At 34.9% G+C, this 25,895-nt stretch overlaps 3 protein-coding genes and 1 long non-coding RNA gene across 8 annotated transcripts; 2 read left to right on the top strand and 2 right to left on the bottom strand.

Annotated features, from left to right (window-relative positions):
- Nucleotides 1-1,833: 1,833 nt before the first annotated feature.
- On the bottom strand, nt 1,834-4,033 carry LOC149615772 (Golgi-associated plant pathogenesis-related protein 1-like). Of its 2 annotated transcripts, none has more exons than XM_089857474.1 (4): nt 3,762-4,033; nt 2,846-3,010; nt 2,658-2,780; nt 1,834-2,103 (listed from the first exon to the last, which is right to left on the bottom strand). In XM_089857474.1, the coding sequence occupies exons 1-4, from the start codon at nt 3,799-3,801 to the stop codon at nt 1,901-1,903; spliced, it is 531 nt and encodes a 176-aa protein (XP_089713600.1). In that variant the 5' UTR covers nt 3,802-4,033; the 3' UTR covers nt 1,834-1,900. The 2 variants fall into 2 exon arrangements, with proteins under 2 accessions (XP_089713600.1, XP_089713601.1); XM_089857475.1 differs by having other exon boundaries at nt 1,956-2,087; nt 2,611-2,780.
- A 7-nt stretch (nt 4,034-4,040) lies between these two features.
- LOC149615773 (syntaxin-1A-like) lies at nt 4,041-8,797 on the top strand. 3 transcript variants are annotated; one of them, XM_089857470.1, is made up of 11 exons: nt 4,041-4,498; nt 4,628-4,706; nt 4,820-4,915; nt 4,997-5,096; nt 5,168-5,242; nt 5,311-5,384; nt 5,450-5,558; nt 5,638-5,711; nt 6,350-6,487; nt 6,555-6,665; nt 8,144-8,797. In XM_089857470.1, exons 2-11 carry the CDS (start codon nt 4,674-4,676, stop codon nt 8,222-8,224), a joined length of 891 nt encoding a protein of 296 aa, XP_089713596.1. In that variant the 5' UTR covers nt 4,041-4,498; nt 4,628-4,673; the 3' UTR covers nt 8,225-8,797. The 3 variants fall into 3 exon arrangements, with proteins under 3 accessions (XP_089713596.1, XP_089713594.1, XP_089713593.1); XM_089857468.1 differs by having other exon boundaries at nt 4,041-4,494; nt 7,900-8,797; XM_089857467.1 differs by having other exon boundaries at nt 4,041-4,494.
- Nucleotides 8,798-9,779: 982 nt separating this feature from the next.
- LOC149615774 (uncharacterized) lies at nt 9,780-11,279 on the bottom strand. Its single transcript, XR_016376089.1, has 2 exons — nt 10,430-11,279; nt 9,780-10,367 (listed from the first exon to the last, which is right to left on the bottom strand). It is a non-coding gene; the product is annotated as an uncharacterized LOC149615774 (long non-coding RNA).
- A 67-nt stretch (nt 11,280-11,346) lies between these two features.
- Nucleotides 11,347-25,326, top strand: LOC149615775 (uncharacterized). Of its 2 annotated transcripts, none has more exons than XM_089857464.1 (12): nt 11,347-11,507; nt 11,956-12,101; nt 12,862-13,021; nt 17,322-17,894; nt 18,489-18,543; nt 19,725-19,768; nt 21,762-21,812; nt 21,900-22,015; nt 22,941-23,070; nt 23,181-23,315; nt 24,097-24,490; nt 24,987-25,326. In XM_089857464.1, the coding sequence occupies exons 1-12, from the start codon at nt 11,495-11,497 to the stop codon at nt 25,024-25,026; spliced, it is 1,857 nt and encodes a 618-aa protein (XP_089713590.1). In that variant the 5' UTR covers nt 11,347-11,494; the 3' UTR covers nt 25,027-25,326. The 2 variants fall into 2 exon arrangements, with proteins under 2 accessions (XP_089713590.1, XP_089713589.1); XM_089857463.1 differs by having other exon boundaries at nt 19,725-19,767; nt 21,752-21,812.
- The last annotated feature ends 569 nt before the right edge of the window (nt 25,327-25,895 follow it).

The following is a 25,895-nucleotide window of genomic DNA, read 5'->3' on the forward strand; positions in this document are numbered from 1 at the left end:
CACAAAATAGATCACTGCATTGACCATCGCTTGTGCACGCTAAAAGTGAAGAGAATTTAATTTTATATGATACACGTGATAAAGATATAAACATAGTTTTAATTATTATTTTTATGGTCCCATAACTAAAGGCTCTTTCAGACGATCCAACTTTTTGACTCAGCTTGATGGGTCAACTCGAGTTGAATTAATTAGTTGGATCGTGTGAATAGACGCCGCTGGATGAGTTGAGTCACCAAAAAAGTTGGCAAGGAAAAATTGGATCAGTGCTGACTCAACTTTTAAAGTTCATTTCTCCAGCCAATCAAAATGAATTCCAAAAAAAGATTTTTTCACGGGCTATTTCGTAAGTTCCACGGTAGGTGGCGCTTAAAAAGTTTCATTTGGCGGTAAAAGTTTAGTCGCGTGAATAGGAAGGATTTATTTCATTTTTCCCTTCAAAAGTTGGGCAAGTTGTTACAACTTTTTGACCCGTCGAGCTGAGTCAAAAAGTTGGATCGTCTGAAAGAGCCTTAAGTTCATTTCTTCAGCCAATCAAAATGAATTCCAAAAAACGCTTTTTTCACGGGCTATTTCGTAAGTGCCACGGTAGGTGGCGCTTAAAAAGTTTCATTTGGCGGTAAAAGTTTAGTCGCGTGAATAGGAAGGATTTATTTCACTTTTCCCTTCAAAAGTTGGGCAAGTTTATACAACTTTTTGACCCATCGAGCTGAGTCAAAAAGTTGGATCGTCTGAAAGAGCCTTAAGTTTACGCTTTAAAATTCAAGTAATTTTTTTATCGATTCTTTTACTAATTACAGGGATAGATTTAATATTGCTAATTATAAGACCAATCTGCGTATATTGAAACATTGAATGATTTTAAAATTCATATAAGTTTTTAGAAATTCATGATTAATTAAAAGCTAAAGGTATTCTTACGTTTTGGTGGATCCCGGGCAAAAGTAGCCGAAACGACAACCGTAACTAATACCAAACCAAAGAATAGAGTTTTGAATCCCATTTTTCTGTTGCAAGTCGTCAAAAAGTAACTGAAGTTGAGAAGTTGAATAGCGAAGCCTTCAAGCTGGATATGTTCGGTATGCTTGGGATATCGTCTTTTTTATACAAAAAGTGTAGCAAGCTTCAGTGTGCTTCTAAACAATGACACGACACCTTTACTTTTCAACTCTCTCATTGGTTGGCAGGGATTTTGTACGAAGCGTGTAAATGAAAATGCTTTGTTGTCGGTTACACTTTGCTTGGTATAATTCTAGGTGTCAGTTAGCTTTTACCTTTTAAGTCATTAATCATGCACCAGGAAGCATTTTCAACTTTATAAATTCGAGGTTTTTACGAAAAACAAAAACAGAAAGAAAATTTTCACTAGTATATTATATTTTTGATGACTTCTGAGACTGTTTGAGGTATTTAATATATTATAAATATATTGGAATAATATTATTTAGTCTACTAAGTATGAAGGCCTTGGCGCTATGCTCGCAAACTTTTGTACAGGCGCTCGTAAAAAATACATTAGTTCGTTTCACCCTGAATGCTGTCTTCTCCAGAAAATTTTTTTTCTGTACCGGCTAAAAATAATAACTTTTCCCGCCAAAAATATTAGCTTTTACCGCCAAAAATAATAATATTTCCCGCCAAAAATATTAGCTTTTCCCGCCAAAAATATTAACATTTACCGCCAAAAATATTAGCTTTTCCCGCCAAAAATATTAGCTTTTTCCCGCCAAAAATATTAGCTTTTTCCCGCCAAAAATATTAACATTTCCCGCCAAAAATAATATTAGCTTTTCCCGCCAATAATAAATGTTTACAACAAAAATAAAACAAAAATTAATTTATTTAATCGACTTTAATCTACGAAATCTACAGATGGTACATAATCATTGATTTTATTTCTTTATCCGCTGCGGTAGCTTAATTTTTTGGGTGATTCTTGTTTGACAGGAAGGACATTTCGCTCAAATTCGCCGGGCATATTTCCGTTTCCGGCTGGTCTATAATGGACAACAACCACAGCCTTTTTCTTATCTTCCTGACGTACAATACCAACTCCCATCTCGCAACTGGATCGCCAAATTAACTGGGTAAATCGGATTGCTCCTTGAAAAACATTTAAAGAAGATTACGACCTCGTTAAGTCTAATTTTAAACAGGTTAATCCTAATTTATAAACTGGTTAAGCCTAATTTTAAACTGGTTAAGCCTAATTTTTAAACTGGTTAAGCCTAATTTTTAAACTGGTTGAGCCTAATTTTTAAACTGGTTAAGCCTAATTTTTAAACTGGTTAAGCCTAATTTTTAAACTGGTTAAGCCTAATTTTTAAACTAGTTAAGCCCAATTTTAAACTAGTTAAGCCCAATTTTAAACTAGTTAAGCCCAATTTTAAACTAGTTAAGCCCAATTTTAAACTAGTTAAGCCCAATTTTAAACTAGTTAAGCCTAATTTTAAACTAGTTAAGCCTAATTTTAAACTCGTTAAGCCTAATTTTTAAACTGGTTAAACCTAATTTTTAAACCGGTTAAACCTAATTTTAAACTGGTTAAGCCTAATTTTAAACTAGTTAAGCCCAATCTTAGACTGGTTGAGCCTAATTTTAAATCTCTATGTGGAGGTTAAAGGGCAGTTCAGACGGACCTAAGCTAGTCCACAAACCTTGTTTCCAACCTGGTTTGGCAAAATCATAGTTCACAATTTCATCGTACCAATGCTGAATGACGTCATTAGCGAAAAAACGCCGTGATTCCATTGGTAGAATGCTTATATTCTCTCCAATGGCTGAAAAAAAAAACTAAAAATTGACTTTAACCCTAAAATGGCGTGCCAATTTTCAACTTAAATACCGATGCTATCGCTGTAAATCACGTGACCTCTTTCGGCTATCTTTTCGGCTGACAACTGCGCAGTCTCGCATAGTTCCGGTGACAATATCAAAGCTTTGACACCATGCAGGGACCTTAAGTAATTGTGGGCCAACAACGCCGCTTTCTTAAAAGCCTCGCGTTGAACTGTAATGAGGTTTTTACATTGTTAAGCCTTGTCAAAGCTTTTAAGCCTTGGCACGCGAACGAAATTGCGACTTCCGTTTTATTGCGTGTCACCCACTGGGACGCCATCCGCAAATTGATGAGCAGATGGACTATCGCGTGCTAGGCCTTGGTCAATTTTTTTTCTAGCTCGTTCTTTACTGGAACCTTTTAAATATCCATTACTTTGGACAAATATCCGGATAAAAGGACCGAGATAGTGTTTTATTAGGGTGTTGCGTCGCACCATTGGGTAAGAACAGTTGCCATGACAACCCCCTTCTTATCCCTTGATCCCATCAAATTTCTAATTAGGCTTAACGCCTTTTTTGAAAAAAAAAGGTTCCCGCCTTTTCTCTAGAGGGGCGTTAACGTTCATTAATTATAAGAAGTTCTATTGGGGATTAATAATAAATTCCATTAGCGCTAATTAATTTATACACGTGATTTTAATTAAAAAGATATAACTTATAAGAGAAAACGAAACGGCAGTAGCAACCACCTGTTAAGCCTAATTTGTCCTACTGCTATAATTACAACTGTGACGTCACTGTATTGTTTCACGCGGTTTTATAACTTCATCTAGTCTTAATAATGACGTCACGTCATACTTTTTAAATTTAATTTGATTCATTTCACTAATTTTTTTAAGTTTATTCATTTAATTTTAATTTCAAAATGGCGTCGCTACTTTTAAAATTTCAAAATAGTTCAAAATCTTTTAAAAACTTACCCGAAGCGACTGGATTTTCAAGATCCTTACTTTTAACCATTGCCCCTGATTTTAAACTTCTCTGTCCTGCTCGGATGTTAATCCAAAAATAAGATATCCCCAGTTGACCAGTTGTTCATCCTTCCTTCAGAAAGTCATATACAGCGACTACAGTTATCATTCCTCCATGCATTTTATCATCCACTCCAAAATACATGAACAGAACTGAACCGATTAAGTTTTAGTACCGCCATCGCTCAAATGTGGCGCGAAAAACGGTACCCTAAGAAGAACAACAACTTCAACAAGTAAAATAAGATTAAGCCTTACTTCCGGAATGAAAATTGTGATAAAAATGTCTCACGAAAAACGCCTTTTTTGACTGTTTTTGATAAGAATGTTTGAGTTTAATTATGATTTAAACTAATTACTGGTTATTATTTTCTAATTTAGCCGTATCATTGTAAAGATAATGTCCGGGTTAAAATGAGTAATCTTTATTTTAGTTTCGGTAGATGTAGAAAATAACTTACCGGTTAGATAAGCAAGTAAGAGAACGGCCCCCACTTTTATTTTTTGAGGTGTGCCTTGGAAGTTTCAGTAATATTTTAAGTTAACGTGGTGCAATATTGCAAACAAGGAATTTCATTATTTTAAATAATTAAAATACCATTAGTAATGTGGTTAATTGTGCCTGTGGATTAATTTTTCAACAAATTCGTCCATTTCTTCTGCTCTAATTCTTCAATAACAAGTAAGTAAGTCTCAATACTATATAATCTTTGATTTGATAAGGGTACCAGTAGATTTTAATATTATTTAAACTTAATTAATAATTAGGGATTATAAATATAGGATTATAATTTTACTGTAAACCCTTTTTTCAGTTATTTCTGTTTATTTACCTTAAACCTTTTACATAAATCTTTAAAAATGACTAAAGATCGTACAGCAGCCTTTCGTGTTGTAAGTTTTATTTAGTTTTTATGATTTTCTTTACTTATTTTGTTTAGTTTATGAATAGTTAGTTGGGTTTATGGTTATAATTAAGGTATTTATGATTAAATTTGTGTTAAAAGGCTGCTGAAGAGTATGGTTCACTTGATGAATCTGAAAATGAAGTTAGAATTAATCTTGAACAAGAAAAAGGCTTTATGGATGCCTTTTTTCAAGAGGTAACAGTTTAAATTAATTAACTTTAATTTTAATTATAAGCTTATAATTAAAAATTAACTATTAATTGGTTGGGATATAAGGTTGAAGATCTTACTGCCAAAATTGATTTCACTGAGCAAAAAGTTAATTTAGTTGATAAAAAACAAAGTGATCTATTAACTGATCCATCTCTTGATGAAAGTAAATAATTAATTAACCTTAATTTAATCATAATTAAGTTTAATTTTAATTATTATTAAATATTATTAAAGAACTTAAGAAAGAAATTGAGGAAATTATGGCTGATGTTAAAAGTTTAATTGATGGAATTAGAAAAAGACTTAATAGTAAGTTTAATTAATTTAATTTAATTAAGTTAATTTTGACACTTAAATTAATTTTAATTACTAATAAGCAATGGACTATAACATTGAGCTTGATGAGAAAAAAGATGGAGTTTCAGCCAAAACTAGAATTCGGAGAATTCAAGTTTGTGACATTTTGTGACATTAATTTTTTAATTAATTTTAAATTTAATTTAATTAATTTGACAGCACGCGACATTAACGCACAAATTCATGGACATAATGGTAGCTTATAACAGCATTCAAGTTGAACACAGGGAAAAATGCAAACAGCGTATTATCAGACAACTTGAAATAAGTTTGTATTTATTTATTTACTTACAAATTATAACTTACTTACAACCCTTTGTGACATTATTCACAATTATTTTTCACAGCCGGTAGAAAACTAACTGATGAAGAAGTAGAAGATATGTTAGAAACCGGAAATGCTGCTATATTTACCCAAAGTGTAAGTATGTCATAATTTATGACAAAATAAATATTTTTCACAATTTGTGACGTCGTAATTATCATTTTTCACAATTCGTGACGTCGTAATTAATATTTTTCACAATTTGTGACGTAATAATTAATATTTTTCACAATTTGTGATGTAGTAATTAATATTTTTCCCACTTCGTGACGTATTAATTAACACATTTCACAATTTGTGACGTCGTTATTAGCATTTTACACTATTCGTGACGTCGTAATTAACATTTTTCACAATATGTGACGTCGTAATTAACATTTTTCACAATTCGTGACGCAGTAATTAACATTTTTCATAATATGTGATGCAGTAATTAATATTTTTCATAATATGTGACGCAGTAATTAATATTTTTCACAATATGTAACGCAGTAATTAACATTTTTCACAATTTGTGACGTAATAATTAACATTTTTCACAATATGTGACGTCGTAATTATCATTTTTCACACAATTTGTGACGTAGTAATTATCATTTTTCACACAATTCGTGACGTCGTAATTAACAATTTTCAGAATTCGTGACGTCGTAATTAACATTTTTCACAATATGTCACGTCGTAATTATCATTTTTCACAAAATTTGTGACGTAGTAATTATCATTTTTCACAGATTAATACAGAAGAGAAAGTTGCCAAACAAATGCTGTCTGATATTAAAGCGCGGCACGCTGATATCATGAAACTTGAGAAGAGCATACGTGATTTACATGAAATGTTTGTTGATATGGCAGTCATGGTTGAAGAACAGGTACTATTCTTCTTCTTAAATAACCTTTGACCCACCCGTTTGTGACACGTGATATTCCGTTTCACAGGGGAAAATGGTGGACCAAATTGAGTTCCAAGTGCATAATACCGCTGAATATGTTGAAAACGCCAAAGAAACGACTAAAAAAGCCATCAAGTTCCAGAAATCTGCGAGAAAGGTGAGTTTCCTCTGTTCGTTTAATTATTTTCTTAGTGTAAGCTTAAATTTGTGACAGTTTGTGACATCGTTAATTGTCACTTGAAAGTTAATTAATTTAAATTCAATTGGTATTGTTTTAAAACAATGCTGCTTTTTGTGAAGTATAGTAAGTAATTATGTATTGTGATAAGTATTTAGCAGCTTTTGTCACAATTATAGTAAATGATTTTGTGACGCAATAAAATGAAATATGTTAATGCAGCCTATAATCCTCAGGGTTCATACAAACCTGGAAAACCCAGGGAAATATATGGGGAAAATTCAGGGAAAATTCTAGGAAATGTATGGGGGAATAAACCTGGGAAATTCTAGGAAATGTATGGGGAAAAAACCTGGGAAAGATATGGGAAAAAACCTGGGAAATATATGGGAAAAAACCTGGGAGTTATATGGGAAAAAACTTGGGAAATATATGGGAAAAAACTTGGGAAATATATGGGAAAGAACCTGGGAAATATATGGGAAAAAACCTGGGAAATATATGGGAAAAAACCTGGGAAATATATGGGAAAAAACCTGGGAAATATATGGGGGAAAAACCTGGGAAATATATGGGGGGAAAAAACCTGGGAAATATATGGGGGAAAAAACCTGGGAAATATATGGGGGAAAAAACCTGGGAAATATATGGGGGAAAAAACCTGGGAAATATATGGGGGAAAAAACCTGGGAAATATATGGGGGGAAAAAACCTGGGAAATGTATGGGAAAAAAACCTGGGAAATGTATGGGAAAAACCCTGGGAAATGTATGGGAAAAAGCCTGGGAAATGTATGGGAAAAACCCGGGGAAATGTATGGGAAATAAACCTGAAAATATATGGGAAAAAACCTGGGAAATGTATGGGAAAAAAACCTGGGAAATATATGGACCCTTATGGGGGAAAAACCTGGGAAATGTATGGGAAAAAACCTGGAAATCTGAGTAAATATATATGGGAAAAAAGAAAACACGAAAAAGTCTGGGAAAAACCTTAAAACTCAGGGGAATATATGGGAAAACTCTGGGGAAATCGGTTTTCCAAAAGTTGCATGAACCCTCTAGTCTAACCTTTTTTCTTTGTGAAAATTTGTGACTCTTCCATTAGCAAATCAATCCATTTCCATTTATGTCCATTGCTTGATAACCGTCATCATTTATGACAGTAACAATATAATAAACGCCCCTTTTCCCATAAATTTTGAAATTTTCAGAAGAAGATTTGCATAATTGGCATAATCCTGGCTGTTATAGTTATCATAATTCTTATTATAGTCTTATCTAACTTACTTTAGAAACAATTCACAAATAATTCACAAAAATCTTCACATCAACGTGTAGAATAAAAAAGATTTATATATATAACTTAATATATTCCAATTGAAAACCACAAAAGGTCTCAAACAAAATGATAACACGTTACTTTCAAAAACCCTTTTCTATTTTTTCTTCTTCCAGAAAAAGATAATCATAATATGTATTATCATTGCCGTCATTTTAATCATTATTCTTATAATAATATTATCAACCGCTTTGTAAAATCAAAAAACAGTCATAAAATTAAATATATGGGAAGATAAGGAACTTTGTCACAAACACCGCGGTTGTTGTGACTTTTGTGACAATATTATAGAGTTAAAGAAGTGATAAGAATAAGCCTTAAATTTAATTAAGGGAAATTAATAATAATAATATAGAAAACATGTTTTGTAAAAGTTTAAAAAGAAAAACAAAAAAAAAACATGTTTAGGATATTTTTTTCACATGCAACTTAGTCAGATTTAAATCTTAAGACTAATTCTAATTTAAATTAAATATCTTGGGGTTTTTAATTAGTTTTAATTAAGAATTAATCGGATTGGTGAATTTGGCGTAGTTTAGAATGTTTTTTGTTCCACTTTAGTTCGTTTAGTAAGTAAATAGCCAGCGCGATATTTGTGACAGATTTTGAAAAGCGCGGTTAACTATTTTGTGTTTATTATTATTATTTGGAAAAAAAAAATCCTAGAATATTTATTCCTTCGGTAATCATTTATTTTGTTTGAATAATAATATGTAATTATGAGGATTTTAATCAGAAATATTTAAATAAATAAAGCTTTTTAATACGTTTTCTTATTATTTTATTTATTAGGCTTAATTTTATGCCTAATGTAATATGAATGTATGTCCGATTTATAATCTACTTATTTCCAGCCCTTATTTAAAATTGTGTTGCCACCAGTTCAAGCAGCTTTTTGGTTGAATAATAATTTGTAATTATGAGGATTTTTATCAGAAATAGTTAAATTAATAAAGCTTTTTAATTATTTACTCAAATTGATTAATCGTATGTTATTGTTTAGGCCTAACCAAATTTGAATTTATGTCCAATTTATAATCTACTTATTTCCAGCCCTTATTGAAAATTCCGTTGCCAGTCTTCATGGTTGTCTGTAAGACTGTAACAGTTTGAATAATAATTTGTAATCATAGATATGTTAAAAGGGTAGATACACAATTCAATGGGAGGTCGACGTGGAAGGGGCAACGAGCAGACAGCCGCTATTTTCTGGGGGGTAGCCGTATAAAACGCCATCTATCGGGAACTTTCGAAACTAAATTAAAGGATGAGCTTAGAGTAGTGGCACTCTATGTTAACCCCCTATAGGGCATAATAAGTCAAACCCTCGGAGATGCCATTACTCCATTTTATACGAGCTAAGAGCAGAAAAACGTATTTTATAAATTTTACACCTGTAAAATCGTTTAAAAAACACTTGGAACTTGTATTTCTACTTACTTTCGAGGAAATACCACCGTTTTCTGAAGGTAAGAGTCTTTTTTTATACATTTATTAGTAATAAAAACATTTAAGGCGAGCTAAGCCTTGGTCTTGTAAAACACGGCAGATTAGTGATTAGCGTTGTTTTCAGCGTTGAAAAACGTTATTTTATCATGTTAAAAAAACGTTTGCAACGTTTTAAGGTACTGATATTTAAATATCCGGACATTAAACTGTTACATATTCTTAAAATAAGAGTCGATAATGGTGCCCACCATAACAAACTTTGATAAGTGTGTGTCTCTATATTTAAAGGCATAAAACAAAATATAACATAAACGTTTTTATTTACTTATTTATGTAACAATCATGGCTTCAACTCATGTTTGCTGCGTTCAAACTGTAGGTGTAAAGAACGTTTTCTTTCTTACCACAACTTTCCGAAAGAGACTGCCACTAGAAAGAAGTGGATTAATTCTATAACAACAGCTGTAGGACCTCTGTCCACTGATATCTCCAGTTTACGGATTTGTTCAAAACATTTTACAAAATCAGATTTCTTTCCCACCACTGGAAAGAGACTACGTAGAGCGCTCAAACCGTACGGTTCGCGATTCCATCCTAATTTGGAGATCAAATTAATGTAACCGATGAAATTATCCCTAAACTGACTCTCCGTAATTTGACTCTCGAGCAACAATCTGAAGCATTAGAAGAAATGGGAGCGTTGTCCTTTGATCATGGATTGAAGCATGAACCCGCTGCTTTTTCAAATATTCAGGCAACACATCAATACCCAGTGTCACACCTCTGTGGGTTTGATTGTTAATCCACAATTTTTCTTCCTTGGGGCAAGCCCCGATTGCCTTATACTGGTTGAGGACCAGCTGTACTTAGTGGAGATCAAATGCCCTTACACTATTTTCAAGAATAAAGAAACTATCAGAGGAAAAGCAGCTTCGGGTAACTTTTACCTTTACATTGACGAAGAAACGGATGAACTGGAACGTCTATCATCAGATTCAGGGTCAGGGTCAGCTTTTCGTGTGTAACGTACCCGTATGCTTTTGGGCAGTATTTGTGCCACCCGATAACATCGAAATCTTGATGATAGTGAAAGACAACCAATTCATCAATGATACCTTGCTTCCAAAATTATCCTCTAAATATTTCATTAGTCTCCTAGGCCTACCTCATTTTGCCATAGAAATGTTCGAAAAGCCTAAAAAATAAATTTTCCAAGTCACAAAAGTACAGCCTCTTTTCTCTATGTGCAAATCAAATCTACATTATGGCCATGACCAAGGCTTAGCTCGCCTTAAATGTTTTTATTACTAATAAATGTATAAAAAAAGACTCTTACCTTCAGAAAACGGTGGTATTTCCTCGAAAGTAAGTAGAAATACAAGTTCCAAGTGTTTTTGAAACGATTTTACAGGTGTAAAATTTATAAAATACGTTTTTCTGCTCTTAGCTCGTATAAAATGGAGTAATGGCATCTCCGAGGGTTTGACTTATTATGCCCTATAGGGGGTTAACATAGAGTGCCACTACTCTAAGCTCATCCCTTAATTTAGTTTCGAAAGTTCCCGATAGATGGCGTTTTATACGGCTACCCCCAGAAAATAGCGGCTGTCTGCTCGTTGCCCCTTCCACGTTTTTTTCGTTAAGCCTAAGCCAGCGAAGTGGATCTAGACCCTTTATAGTTTTACTATATCTATGTTTGTAATTATGAGGATTTCTATCAAAAATAGTTAAATTAATAAAACTTTTTAATTATTTACTCATATTTATTAGGCGTGTGTTATTGTTTAGGCCTAACAAAATTTGATTTTATGTCCAATTTATAATCTGCTTATTTTCAGCCCTTATTGAAAATTCGGTTACCAGTCTACTGATTGTAGCCGCGGCGGTAGTTTTCTTTAGTCCTTGGCCAATCACGAGAGATTTTGACAAACGGGACGCCATTAATAGTAAGCGCCGACAAAGGCGTTTTGTGCATTCATTTTGGATTAAAAATCGAATTATTTTAATTGGAAATAATCATGGGTGATACACGTAAGTGTTAATTAATACTTGTTTATTAATCGCGGACCAATTTTATTAAGTTTATTTTGATTAATAATAGCAATTATTGTCGATGAAATCAGATTCTTGTTATGTTTAAAATGGCTGTCTTATTCTCTTATTGCCGCCATTTTACAGAGCGCGCCAAAAACGGGCCGGCTCGTATAAATTTGTTAGGAATAGATTATTTTAATCTCAATTAAATTAAATTTAAACCGAATCTTATAGAGTTACCCATAATGTTTTAAACCAATTTACATTTATGGGCGCTTAAAGTTTCGAAGATAAAATGCTTGATTATGCATTGGTTGATTTCATTATGAAATAACCAATTTTTTCAACTCGCTACACTTTTAGGCCTAATTAGGCTTACGTTTTAGTATAATTATAATTAATTCCGGTATAATTAAACTTAATTATGATCGTGGTTACTTAACAGAGTATCAAAATTACGGGGGTGCGGCTCCTCAACAAGGTTATGGTAACTACGGTGGTTATGGAGCTGATGCAAATGCATATGCTCAAGGCAACTACGGCAGTAATCCAGCGCCTCAGCCTGGAGCCCAACCAACCCAAAATTACGCGGTAAGAACCCTTTTTGCTGCTTTTTCATTAATTAAACACCAAAAAGAACCCTTTATGATCGTTTTTCATTAATTAAACACCAAAAAGAACCCTTTCTGCTGCTTTTTCATTAATTAAACACTAGTAAGAACCCTTTCTGCTGCTTTTTCATTCATTAAACACCAAAAAAGAACCCTTTCTGCTGCGTTTTCATTCATTAAACACCAATAAGAACCCTTTCTGCTGCTTTTTCATTAATTAAACACCAATAAGAACCCTTTCTGCTGCTTTTTCAATAATTAAACACCAAAAAAGAACCCTTTCTGCTGCGTTTTCATTCATTAAACACCAATAAGAACCCTTTCTGCTGCTTTTTCATTAATTAAACACCAATAAGAACCCTTTCTGCTGCTTTTTCAATAATTAAACACCAAAAAAGAACCCTTTCTGCTGCGTTTTCATTCATTAAACACCAATAAGAACCCTTTCTGCTGCTTTTTCATTCATTAAACACCAATAAGAACCCTTTCTGCTGCTTTTTAATTAATTAAACACCAAAAAGAACCCTTTCTGCTGCTTTTTAATTAATTAAACACCAAAAAGAACCCTTTCTGCTGCTTTTTCAATAATTAAACACCAATAAGAACCCTTTCTGCTGCTTTTTCAATAATTAAACACCAAAAAAGAACCCTTTCTAATGCTTTTTAACAATTAAACACCAAATTTGCATATTTTTGGGGGTAATAACTAACAAACAAAATTATGTATTTGTTCTTCATAGGCTGGTAATTGGAGCCAACCTACTGGTAATGCCCCTAATGCTGCTTATGGAGGTGGTTATGGTCAAGACCAGTATGGTCAACAACCTGGAGGACAACCCCAACAGTATGCTTATGGTCAACAACAGCAACCTCCACAAGCAGGAGCTGCCTATACACAGGGTAAGGAAAATTTAATTAATTTCTATTTGATTTTAGACAAGGTCAAAGGTCATAGACTTAATTTAAATCTGAAATAACTATTAATTTTACTATAAAATAATTACAAGTAGAATAGTAACAATCTCAGTTTCGGTAAAGAACATCATTTTTTGTTGATTTTTAGAAAGGTCAAAGGTCATAGGCTTAAAAAGTATTAAGTTTAAAGCTGAAATAGTTATTTAATTAAATATATAATCATTAAATATAGAATTACAATTAGGTCAGTTTCAATTTCTTTTAGACAAAGGGCAAAGGTCATATAGGCTTAATGTTAATGTAAACTGATAAAGTTGTTAATTTTAATAGAATATGATAGACTGTAGAATAATTAGCCCTAAAAGATTGAGTTGCTAAGCCTAGTTTAAATGGCCATTTGTGGATGTTTGGTAAGCCTAATTTTGATTCAATTAATTTTCTTGTAAGTTTGATAAGCTATTGCTAAGCCTAATTATTGATAAATTAATTCCCCTGCAAGTTAGATAAGGAATTGCTAAGCGTAATTATTGTTAAATTAATTCCCCTGAAAATTTGATAAGGAATTGCTAAGCCTAATTATTGATAAATTAATTCCCCTGCTAGTTTGATAAGGAACTGCTAAGCCTTATTATTGTTAAATTAATTTAACTGCAAGTTTGATAAAGCATTGCTAAACCTAATTATTGTTAAATTAATTCCCCTGAAAATTTGATAAAGCATTGCTAAGCCTAATTATTTTTCCATTAATTTACCTGAAATTTTGATAAGGAATTGCTAAGCCTAATTTTGGTTCCATTAATTTACCTGCAAGTTTGATAAAGTATTGCTAAGCCTAATTATTGTTAAATTAATTTCCCTGCTAGTCTGATAAGGCATTGCTAAGCCTAATTATTGATAAATTAATTTTACTGTAAGTTTGATAAGGAATTGCTAAGCCTAATTATTTTTTAATTAATTTCCCTGCTAGTCTGATAAGGCATTGCTAAGCCTAATTATTGATAAATTAATTTTACTGTAAGTTTGATAAGGAATTGCTAAGCCTAATTATTTTTTAATTAATTTCCCTGCTAGTTTGATAAGGAATTGCTAAGCCTAATTATTGATAAATTAATTTCCCTGCAAGTTTGAAAAGGAACTGCTAAGCCTAATTATTGTTCCATTAATTTTCTCCTTAGTTTGATAAGGAATTGCTAAGCCTAATTATTGTTCTATTAATTTTACTTAGTTTAATAAGCTGTTGCTAAGCCTTATTATAATATTTTGCAAATCCCATGGAATTAAAATTATGTATGTAAGCAAAAGTTATCATTAATTTTAACACCTATCACTTGAGGTCAAAGATCACTTAGTACTTGTAAAAAAAATCCCGTAATTTCGAAGCTTATAGAGTTACCCATAAGGTTTATTGTTACCTTTTTGGGCGCTAAAAGTTTTCGGAGATAAAATTGCTTGTTCTTATGCGTCGATTGAGTATTTATTGCTTAATTGATCACAAAGCCTGCTACATCCACCCCTAAATTGTCCTAAACATCTGCAATATGCACTTAACCATTAAAATTTCATTTAAAAACCCCATTTTGATATAAGTTTGTTAGTTAAATACACGTCAATGTATTATGGATAAAGAATGCGTGTGGGGAAATTTGTTTTCACGCTATAGAATAGGCAACTCCCTATCTCGGACGACAGCTTATTCCGTATATACTCTGTTACAACATAGGTTGTCAGCACGCGCAAAGCTAGGTCTCTATGTAATGTAGCTTTGTTTGTGCTGAAATTTGTTTTCGCGCTATAGGATAGGCAACTCCCTATCTCGAACGACAGCTTATTCTTTATATACTCTGTTACAACATTAGTTGTCAGCACGCGCAAACCTAGGTCTCTATGTAACCTAGCTTTGTACGTACTGACAAGAGACAAAAGTAAAATTCTCGTTTTCGTGATTTAAATCTCGGGATTTTTGATTAAATCCTGAAAATGAGTATTCTCTTAAGTCTGTTGTCAGCACGCTAAAGCCTATGTTTTATAGAGACCCAGCTTTGCACGTGCTGACAACCGAACTTGAAAGAGAGTATATATCGATATTTTGACCTTGAGAATTTTTTGAGTATTTCTTTTGTCGGTTGTCAGCACGCACAAAGCGACGTTTTATATAGACCTAGCTTTGCGCGTTCTGACAACCGAAGTTGGAACAGAGTATATATTTATCGAGAATTAGATCTTGAAAATTTGAGTAGTTCTTTCGTCTCTTGTCAGCACGCACAAAGCCACGTTTTATAGAGATCTACAGGGTTCATACAAATCTGGAAAAATCAGGGAAATAAATAGTTGACAAAAACCTGAGGGAAAACTCAGGGAAATTTAGAATTTTTAGTAAAATTCAGGGAAATTTGCGTCAAACAGGGGCCGAGTAATTAAGCAAAATGTTCATAAACGTACCCTCCATAGGATTAACATTACACTATACTTTGGAGGCTCATAACTCTGGTTATATTAGAGATACGGGGATGTCCTTTGAGTATGTTGTAGTCCAATTTGTCCCCCCCCCTCCTTCGTTAACATGTGCTCCATAGGATGCTCAATTTACGTGAAAAACAAGTATATGGGGAAAAACCTGGTAATCTCAGGGAAATTTGTTTTTCAAAAGTTGTATGAACCCTGACCTAGCTTTGCGCGTGCTGACAACTGATGTAGTAACAGAGTATATACAGAATAAGCTGTCGTCCGAGATAGGGAGTTGCCTATTCTATAGCGTGAAAACAAATTTCCTCACTCGCATTGATTCTTTGTCCATTCATGCATATATAATTTAATTTCACTGAAGTTTGGTTTAAGGGGAGGGGAGTTGTCGGTAGATCATACGCGTCACGCGTATGTCACGGTCGGTCTTCACGGGTCTCTTCCTAATCTCACGTAAAATTTGAGTGGACATTTACGTATGTTAATGATTTTGCTGTTCAAACCGTTTTTAAAGAGGAAGAAGTTGCTACTAAAAATTCGTGTGGAAAAAACGTGTCTCTCCTACCGTTGTTTATTTGGTAAGTGTCTAAAAAAACCAAAATACATTTAGATTTAATAAAAAATTATAAATCAATTAAGCTTAATTAATTAATTAAGATAGGGTTTATCAGCTTAATCACCTAAAATAATTAAATTTAAAGTTTGAAGTTAGATTAACTCAATTAATTGGGTAAGGGTGGTAATGTAATTTTAATTATCGTGTTAATTGAAATAATTTTATGGCCTGTGATGCTTTTTAAAATAATTATTGTTTAAAACTTTAAAATTAAGACGTTAAATATTTGCAAAAAAAAAAATTAAATAAATAAAGTTATGAAATGTCTGCTCTCGTTTTATGTGGGGTTTGAGGAAAGACCCGCCTTTTTTGTGACAGGTGTTGGGATTAAACATATTTTATATAGATAGTGTGCAAATAAGTGGTGCCAGTTATTTCAGGGTTCGTAGGAAACCTGGATAAGTCAGGGATTTAGTGTAACGAACACCTCCTTAAATTGCTTGAAAAGTCAGGGATTTTAGGTGTAAAAGTTTCGTTTGTGCAAGTGCATTTCAACCCCTATCTACAATCAGGGCCGGAAATAAGCACAGGACACTGGACATTGTCCAATAAAATTTTAAAATGTCCCATAACGTTTTTAAAAACTAAGGGGGTCACTGGACACTTGACCAATAAATTCTTCCGAAGTTTTAATAGCTTGGGTATGAAGATGCGACACTATTTTTGCACACTCCAGTGGACAATGTCCTGTAATTTTTACCCGTCAAAAGGGGGTCACTGGACACATGTCCTATAAGAAAATTATCTTATTTCTGGCCCTGTCTACAATAGTCTAAAAATCTTGTAGAATTCCCGTTCAGTTCAGTACTGGATCATTCAGTTCCAACTATGCCTGAAGTGTTTGCAGTTAAAGTTAAGGGATAGGGAAAGGAGGTCGAATTTCCCTGGCCCCTTTTGTGCATGCACACTATCTATATATAGGCTTTGAGCAGCTTGGTTTGCACCTAAAACGGGGTGCAAACTAAGGGTGTAGAAAATCCTTGTTTGTGGCTCATTTGGTGTTAAGTAACTTAACAAACCTCGAAAGTGTGGTCCCTGTTTCCTAATGTACTATTACTACTACTCTCTTTGATATTGTATCAACATTGAAATTATAATTAACGTACGAAATAATGAATCTCTTAAGTTGCAAAATGATTTAATAGTTTTCCCTACATAATTAGCAACAATTTAAATCTTAATTAACGCCAAAAATTCCCGTTTTTCCAGCACCAACTGGAACATTTCCGACAGCTTATGGTGCCCAAGCTGCAAACACGTACGGAACCCAACCCGTAACCCCTTCAACCTTCACTCAACCATCCGCCACTCAACAAACACAACCTGGTTACGGACAGGCAGCTAATTATGGTACAACAGCTACCACAACCCCAGCTCAACCAGCGTACGGTGCCACAACCCAAGCTCCTTATGGGTCCTTTACCGGAAGCACTGCCCCAAACTATGGCCAACAATACCCCAATCAACCACCGCCTATGCCTCCAACTGGGGTTCCGGCTGGTGTCCCACCTACTGGAGTTATGCCTCCCCAACAAGTTCCTGGACCACAATCTCAACCATTACCTGGTGGAGTACCACCTCCGGTTGGTGGGTTTGGTGGGGCGCCACCACCTCAAGATTTTGGACGTTTTGCTGGTGGACCTCCTGTCACAGGTGGAAATGCCTCACCCTTGCAATCTTCTCAAGGAATGCCCAATATGGCACAAGGACCAGGCGGATTTGGTGGTCCACCACCTGGGGGTTTTGGTGGACCTCCCATGAGAGGAGGTTTTAGTGGACCAGGTAATCTATTGTTGAGAAAAAGAAAGAAAAAAATTTGGGGTTTTTTCTGTGGTGGGGTGTTTTTGGTGTGATTTATTTTTTGAATGTTGATTATTATTTAGTTTTTACACTAAACATTAACGTAATATCAGTTAAGGTTAGGCATAATTTAGGGGGGAGGGGTTTTAGACAAGAAAATAGGCCAAAACGTTTCAGTTTTGAAGTAAATTAACCTAATTTTAAGCTTATTCCATTGTCCTTTCCTTTTAACTACGTGTGGTTATAACCAACGGGAGTTATGCGCTGATACCCAGTTTGTTAGTTTGTTATTTAGTGGTGATGCACGCGAAAAGTTAGTGGACGCGATTTCATCGATAATTCAGTTGTAAAGGAGACTTGTGACAAAAATCGTGACACTAGGATGGTTTTGAAGTTCAGTATAAAGCTAGGGTTGTAAAAGGAGTTGTGAAACGTATCTTAAAAGAGTTTGTAGAAGTGTTAAGCTTATTCTATTGGCCTTTGACCTTTCCAATTTGTTAATTATGGTGGCCCGAGGATGATTTTAGACACATTGTTTCAAAGTTTACGTTTAAAAGATGTTTTTCCGTCGTGCAGGTGGCCCTGGTTCATTTGGTGACAGAGGAGGTGGCGGACGAGGAGGAGGATTTGGGTTAGTTCAATATCTTTTTCAACCTTAATTTTAATTGGCTTACATTTATCGGCATTCATTAATACGCGTTATACAAAACATTACGGTTACCTTTATGGTTATATATTTGAGTTTATAGTACTTCGAAATAATCGGGTATAAGCATGGTACTACGAATTTCGCAGAAATGATACACAAGGTGTTTTTCAAAGTTAGCTTGTGGTTAAAGTTAATGAATAGTGTTGAGTGATGTAGTAGGTACCATTTCACGAGGTTTATTTCATCATGCGATGTTGTTGGGTTTCGACCATTTTCAACATGTCCCAAGTGAATTAAAAAGGTTTAACAGGGTTTATACAAACCTTGAAAACTAGGGTTAATTTGTGAGGTTTACCGTTTAAGTTTGGTCCCAAGTGGTTGCTTCAACTATAAAAAAAGCAGTCTCGTTGTTATTAACATGGGCTTAATTAGACGCACCTTTGGAGGCTCATAACTCTGGTTCTATTAGAGGTACATCGATGTCATTTGAGTATGTTATAGTCCTATTTGTAGTCTTTCTAATGATACATGTGGTGGAAACGCTCCATGATCCCCATGAATTATGTCTTAGCTAAAGTCAAAACATGGTTTACTGTGATCATGATTACCTATTCTCATAATGTTCAGTTGCGTTGGGCATAAGATTGCGTTGTCATGTTGTAAAATAACTAGAGTCCAACCACAAGAGTTGTTCATTGTTTAGTTTACAGGTCTTTGGTTAGGAATTTCCGTCTTATGATTTAGTTTGTTCGAATCCTTCGATAGCAAAATGTTCTTTGTAACAAACAACCCCCTTAGGTTGGTATTTCGTTCTTATGGTTAGTTAGCTCTAATCTTTCGACAACAAAATGTTGTTCGAAACAAATCCCCCCTAAGGTTGGTACAAATTTTTGATTCTGCATGGTTATTGCGTTAAAATTATGGTTTGTTACTGTTTTTAACGTTTTGCCAATAATAATAATATATACATATAGCAGGTGTGTTATTTATGGTTAAATTCTGTTTATTTTGAAAAGAAGATAATTGGTAGAAAATATTTTGGTATTTATCATCGTACGGTCCTTCTGTGAAGTGACCGGGGATGTATTAAGTAATTCAGACTCGTTGTGTAGGAGTGTGTTGGAGCGAGTTTAATTCTGAACAATGCAAATCTTCATTTATAGTAATCAAGGTGGTCCAGGTGGACGGGGAGGTGGTTTCAACAAAGGTAACAGCAAAATGCTGATCAAATATTCACATAACATAAAATTACACATTTAATTGTTCCCCCTTTTTCATCTTATCTGTCCTACGGTTCGGGTGGGAGTTAATCTTAGTTAGATTAGGGCAATAGACTGTTCCATTAAACGAAGACCACAACATGGGCGGGGCTGGGATGTCCCGGTACTTCTGAAGGTTGCTTGTCCTTTATTTTAAAAGGTCTATTGATGGAATGGTCTTTAATCTAAAAGCCAGTTATGTACTTGATTGTTGAGGTACGATGCGTTACCTTCCGTTGACGTACATAGCTCACTTTTAGAGGAATTTGTTCCAGTTAAATTTGGCAGCAAATTCCGTGTCTTTAGTGCTAGGGGTTTTCTTAAGTAATGGTTTCGAAGATGATATTGGTTGATAAGAACATTGCTAGAGCTTGGTCAATGCATTTCTTGCGTCCTAAGTTTTCAAACGATTGTATAATTACAATTTTAAGTAGAAGGTATTGTCGACGGTGTTACATACGGTTTCTTGAATTTGGTCGTTACTATTTCAACTTTGAATTAAGGTGTTTTTTATGAGTAAAGTTGAAATTTTACGATCAGTAATTCTTCGCGGTGTTATACTAAAGAGTAAAATGAGAATTTTCCTTGTGGTAATCGCGGGGCAATCAAACTGATGTAATAATTTAATTTAAATGTTTAAGAGTGTCTAATCGAAATGTGTAAATTACGTGTAGAAGAAAATCGGTTATTGGGTTGTTGCCTACCACTAGTTCATAAGATATGTTCCTTCCATAAGTTTGTTAATATCTGGTCATGACAAACTGAAAGGCTTGTAATTTTGAAGTGAGTGAGTGAGTGAGGTAGGTCATAGATTCGAGGAGGTAAAGCGAGGGAGGCCTGGTTGGTGAGTGAGTGGGGGGCGCTGCTGTCAAAGGGGGCTTAGTAATGCGGACTAAATAGGACCTAGATGGAATTAGGTCCTAGCTGCAAAATTAATTAACCACCACCGAGTGTACTTAGGACTTCAATTGACTCGCTCCCCCTCGTTCTCCTTGAGTCGAACTAGTTATCTCGAGCTGCTGTAAGTCTCTCAGTAGCATTACGAATCGTATAGGTAGTTCATATCATACTTATGGAGCGAACATATCACTTATGAACTTTGGTAGTAGGGTTAAGAATAAGTGGTAACAGCAAGAAATTATCGAAGAAATTATGGTCTTTGGAAGTTTAAGAATTCTATCATAGAAAAAAAAAATCCGCTTCATTTTGCACATGGTAACAGCAAGAAATGTATCGAAGAAACATAACTACAATCTTTCAAAATTCCCTTCGAAGTTTTAACATATTTAGAAAACTTATCATCAAACATCCTTAAGTGGTGGTTACCCCCTTCTTCATTTTCGCAAATCGTTTCATTGAAATTTCCATGAAAAAACCATGTGTACTCATGCAAGTATCGAAGCTTTCTCCAAAGCCCATAAGGCGGCAAACAAATTGCCTCTAATGGGATATTTAAGTTTCGAATATTAATAAAATGGTTGTAAAGCAAAACCATCAACTAGGTCTTGAACATAAGTGTCTAGTTGGTCACGTCGCTTTGCTACAAATGTGTAATAATGTACATACGAACTTCATTATCATGAAATTTGTTCAATCAATCATCTGGTGACAATTAAAGCATGAACAAACTGGTGTTAAGTTAGTTTTAAATAAAGAAATGTGTAAATAAATTAAAAGTACTTAAAAATGGTTTAAATGTAAAGGTTCATAGAAATGCAGCCAAGCTCTACGCCCCTTCAGTTTCAGTTTAGCTTCTCGTTAAGGTGTACTGTTAACTTCCCTTGGTATAAATTTCAAATCCCCTTAGGTTTATCTGTATCTGTTGGGTTTAACTTCTTAACTTAACTACACGCGGTGTTTTAGGCCTAATTGTAGTTAACATAATATTTTTAGAGATTTTCACTTGTATTTACGGAAATCTTTCAATTTTTGATCATGTAGGAGGTCGAGGTGGAGGGTTTTCTCAAGGCGGAGGTGGATTTGGGGGTGGACGTAAGTCATCTTGTCATAGATGTCTTTCGTTTGTTCAGGGTTGAGTTTCTTTTTTAAATTGTGTTTTGGGTTGGTGGGTAATTGTAGGCCAATCTGCGCAGTACGGTGAAGAGATAGCGGACACTATTTTCGTGCAAGGTTTACCCGAAGAAGTTACCGAACAACAAATTTCTGATCATTTTGGGTCTATCGGAGTTATAAAGGTATTTTAGTTGCCGCGATGTTGTACAATACAGGGTTGCCACAGGTTAGGGGATGTTGAAAGTGGGTTAAAAGGGTTCGGGAAAAGTCTGGGATTTTGATAAAGGGCCAAAAAGGTCTGGGAAAATTCAGGCAATTTCAAAAAGGTTCGGGAAGAGTCGAGGAATTTCAAAGTTTGACAAAAAGGTTCGGGAAAAGTCGGGGAATTTCAAAGTGGGCCAAAAAGGTTAGGGAAAGGTCTGGGATTTCGAAAGTGGGACAAAAAGGTTAGGGAAACGTCTGGGATTTCGAAAGTGGGACAAAAAGGTTAGGGAAACGTCTGGGATTTCGAAAGTGGGACAAAAAGGTTAGGGAAACGTCTGGGATTTCGAAAGTGGGACAAAAAGCTTAGGGAAACGTCTGGGATTTCGAAAGTGGGACAAAAAGGTTAGGGAAACGTCTGGGATTTCGAAAGTGGGACAAAAAGGTTCGGGAAACGTCTGGGATTTCGAAAGTGGGACAAAAAGGTTCGGGAAACGTCTGGGATTTCGAAAGTGGGACAAAAAGGTTCGGGAAAATGCTGGGAATTTCAAAGTGGGCCCAAAAGGTTAGGGAAAAGTCTGGGAATTTCAAAGTGGGCCCAAAAGGTTAGGGAAAAGTCTGGGAATTTCAAAGTGGGCCAAAAAGGTCCGGGAAAAGTCTGGGAATTAAGTGGGCCAAAAAGGTTCGGGAAAAGTCTGGGAATTTCGAAGTGGGCCAAAAAGGTCTGGGAATTTATTTATATTTAGAACAATGACAATTGGGCCTATAAAACGTCAGGGAAAATCGCAATAAAAGGGTCAGGGAAAAGTTAGAGAATTTGAATCAGAAAATTTCGTGGCAACCCTATTATAGTTCTTGAGCGACTTTCCATAAGTCCCTGAAACAATTTTCTCCAACCTTCACCAGATTGATAAAAAACACAACAAGCAAAAAATCTGGATCTATCGCGACAAAAACAGTGGGAAAGGTAAAGGAGAGGCAACTGTAACATATGATGACCCTCCAACTGCCTTATCGGCCATTGATTGGTTCGATGGTGAGATACTTTCACTTATCCATTTATTTATCATGTCCCGTGGGAATTAATGAAGTTTTAAAGCCTTTTAATAACACCTGGAGTCCTTGTTTTCTTCTGTATAATTTCAGGAAAGGACTTCAGTGGTGGCAAAATCTCCGTGCAGTTAGCTCAACGTAAAGTCCAACCAGATGGACAGGGAGGTGGTGGAGGTTTTGGTAGAGGAGGATCTCGAGGAGGTGGCGATAGAGGCGGTGGAATGAGAGGTAGGCTTTCCGTTTATTGGTTGCATTTTGGGGGAGGGTCTTTCTCATCTTTGGGAGTTGCCAAGCGCTTTTGCCATTGGCTGTCTCTTGACAAAGAGAAAGTAAATTAAAATGTTGATTGGTAGAGAATATCCAAGTACTGGTCTTAAAGTTTATATTTGGGACTCGTGAAAGTCGCTCTACTACATTTATCTTATAGCGGTCCTATAGTTTCTTTAAAATCCTATATATTTTTGAACCTGTCCTATATTATTATTATGCTATAATTTCATGAAAGGTCAGACTATAATATAATATTTCCTATATATTTTTGATGCTTAGTTTGGGGTCTTAGTTTTCGTTTATAGTTTAGAATTATCAAATTTATTTTAATTAAAATTTAGTTATGGCTCTTTTAAAATCGAGATGACATTTGGGACTAGATTTGACCGAAATTGACCAGGCGGAGTTTGTGCTCAGGATTATTTTTTAATTATATTATATCATTTAAATTAATTTAATTAAGTTCCTCTGAATTTAATTCAAAGTAAAATCCCCAATTTGTTCTAATTTTTGATTTATTTGAGATTTTTCTATAATATAGTTTAAGCCAAAATAGTTAGTATTATATATGAGCGTGTATTTTTATTCCTATATTTTCCTATAAAAACACGTGATTTTTCTCTCCTACAAAATCCTATAGAATTCCGTGAAAAAAAATTCCTATTCTTCTTATAAGGAATTAACAATGGTATATTCAGTCCCTTTTTTAAGCATAAGTTCCGTTTCTTTTTTCCTTCAGGTGGTCGCGGAGGTGGTATGGGAGGAGGAGGCGGCGGGGGAGGTATGGGTGGAGGTGGGGGAGGAGGCCCACCAGGTGGTCCTGGCCGAGAAGGAGATTGGAAGTGCCCCAACCCTGAATGCGGGAACAATAATTTCTCATGGCGTCAAGCCTGTAATCGATGCAAAGCCCCTAAACCGGAAGGTATGGGAGGCGGAGATGACCGCGGTATGGATGGCGGCGGCGGAGGAATGCGTGGTGGACGAGGAGGAGGTGGAATGAGAGGCGGTCGTGGAGGTGGAGATAGAGGAGGTCGCGGTGGACGTGGCGGACCACGTGGAGGTGGTGGTGGTGGTGGATTTGGAGGAGGCGGACGAGGTGGTCCCAGAGGAGGAGGCGGTGGATCCATGAGAGGGTATGTACAGTTTTATTGTTATTTTTGCGCCATGCATAGTCTTAATGCGTTTGCAAAGGCCTAGAGTTAGAGTTCGCGTTGTAGTAGTTGTAGTAGTAGTAGTAGAAGTAGTAGACCATAAGTTTCGTTGTATTCATAATTTACTAGCTGATACCCGAGGCTTAGTGTTAGTAGTTGGAGTCGACGTACCCATGACGTTATATTTAAAATTTGAGCCAGGGCTGGAAATAAGAATTTATTATAGGACAAGTGTCCAGTGACCCCCCCCCCTTGACCGGAAAATTTATAGGGCATTGTCTACTGAATTGTTCAATTTATTGGTCAAAGTGTCCAGTGACCCCTTTAGTTTGTTAAACTATTATGGGACATCTTATCGGACAATGTCTAGTGCCCCTTACTTATTTCCGACCCTGATTTGAGCTGATACCAACTTCCAAGGCTTATCATAGTAGCAGACGACGGAACACGTGCTTAAATAAAACTTATTTAATTTTAGCGGCGATCGAGGAGGCGATAGGAGGTCCAGGCCCTACTAATTAAGAAAAAAAATAAAAAAATTCGTAATTGTAGGGTTAATTATTTTTTTTTTTTTTCAACATCATTAAATCACGCCAATCCTTTCACAGACGCACTTAATAATTTCCGTTTGTTTTTTCTTTAAAAACTTTAAAACGAAAATTTAAATTATGTACATTTTGTTCTCCATAACTATGTTTAATATTCATCATCGCGACATTTATAAACCCTGTACCAGCTGCGACGACAAAGGTGTAAAACTTTTTATTGTAAAAAAACAAATAACAAATAAATGTCAGTTCTGAAAAGGTTTTTTTAAATTTGACTCTTTCTTTTTGATAATTTTATTCCTCTTATACTTATGGAACATATCTCATAAACTTATGGTCTTAATTACACGTAAATGATGGTGAAACCGGGGCTTTTTTTCGAGGAATTGTGGGTAAACAGACACTCGTTTGTTTTCTTTAATATGTTGGCAAATATAGCCTAATCTTCAATCTAAAGATTGGTGCGCCGTTTTTTAATGTTTTGCGAGCTTTAAATGCCATTAATTTAGGCTTAAATGCAGGCATACTCCTTAGAATTTAGTGCTTTTAAAAATTGCTCGTGGGATGTGGAAAGAAAACTCGTGGCATACGCCATTTTGTTTTTATTCCAAGATATAGACGTAATTAGGCTTAACGGATGTTTCCGTTAAACACACAACTTTATGGGAAAGTTTGATGCTATAGAAATGGTTAATTTAATTATAGTTAGATGTCATTAGAATTCAAATAGGCGTGGTATTACTGCATGAAACCATTCGTGCTTGCCATAGTAACGATGTTAACAACGGGAAATCTATTGTTAAATTAAAGAAACCGCACCTAACAACCCCTTTGTTGGA

The sequence above is a fragment of the Phalangium opilio genome, unplaced genomic scaffold (genome assembly GCF_054372755.1).
Source record: "Phalangium opilio isolate 3A_F unplaced genomic scaffold, DU_Popi_V2 ptg000217l_1, whole genome shotgun sequence".
Lineage (NCBI taxonomy): Eukaryota > Metazoa > Arthropoda > Arachnida > Opiliones > Phalangiidae > Phalangium > Phalangium opilio.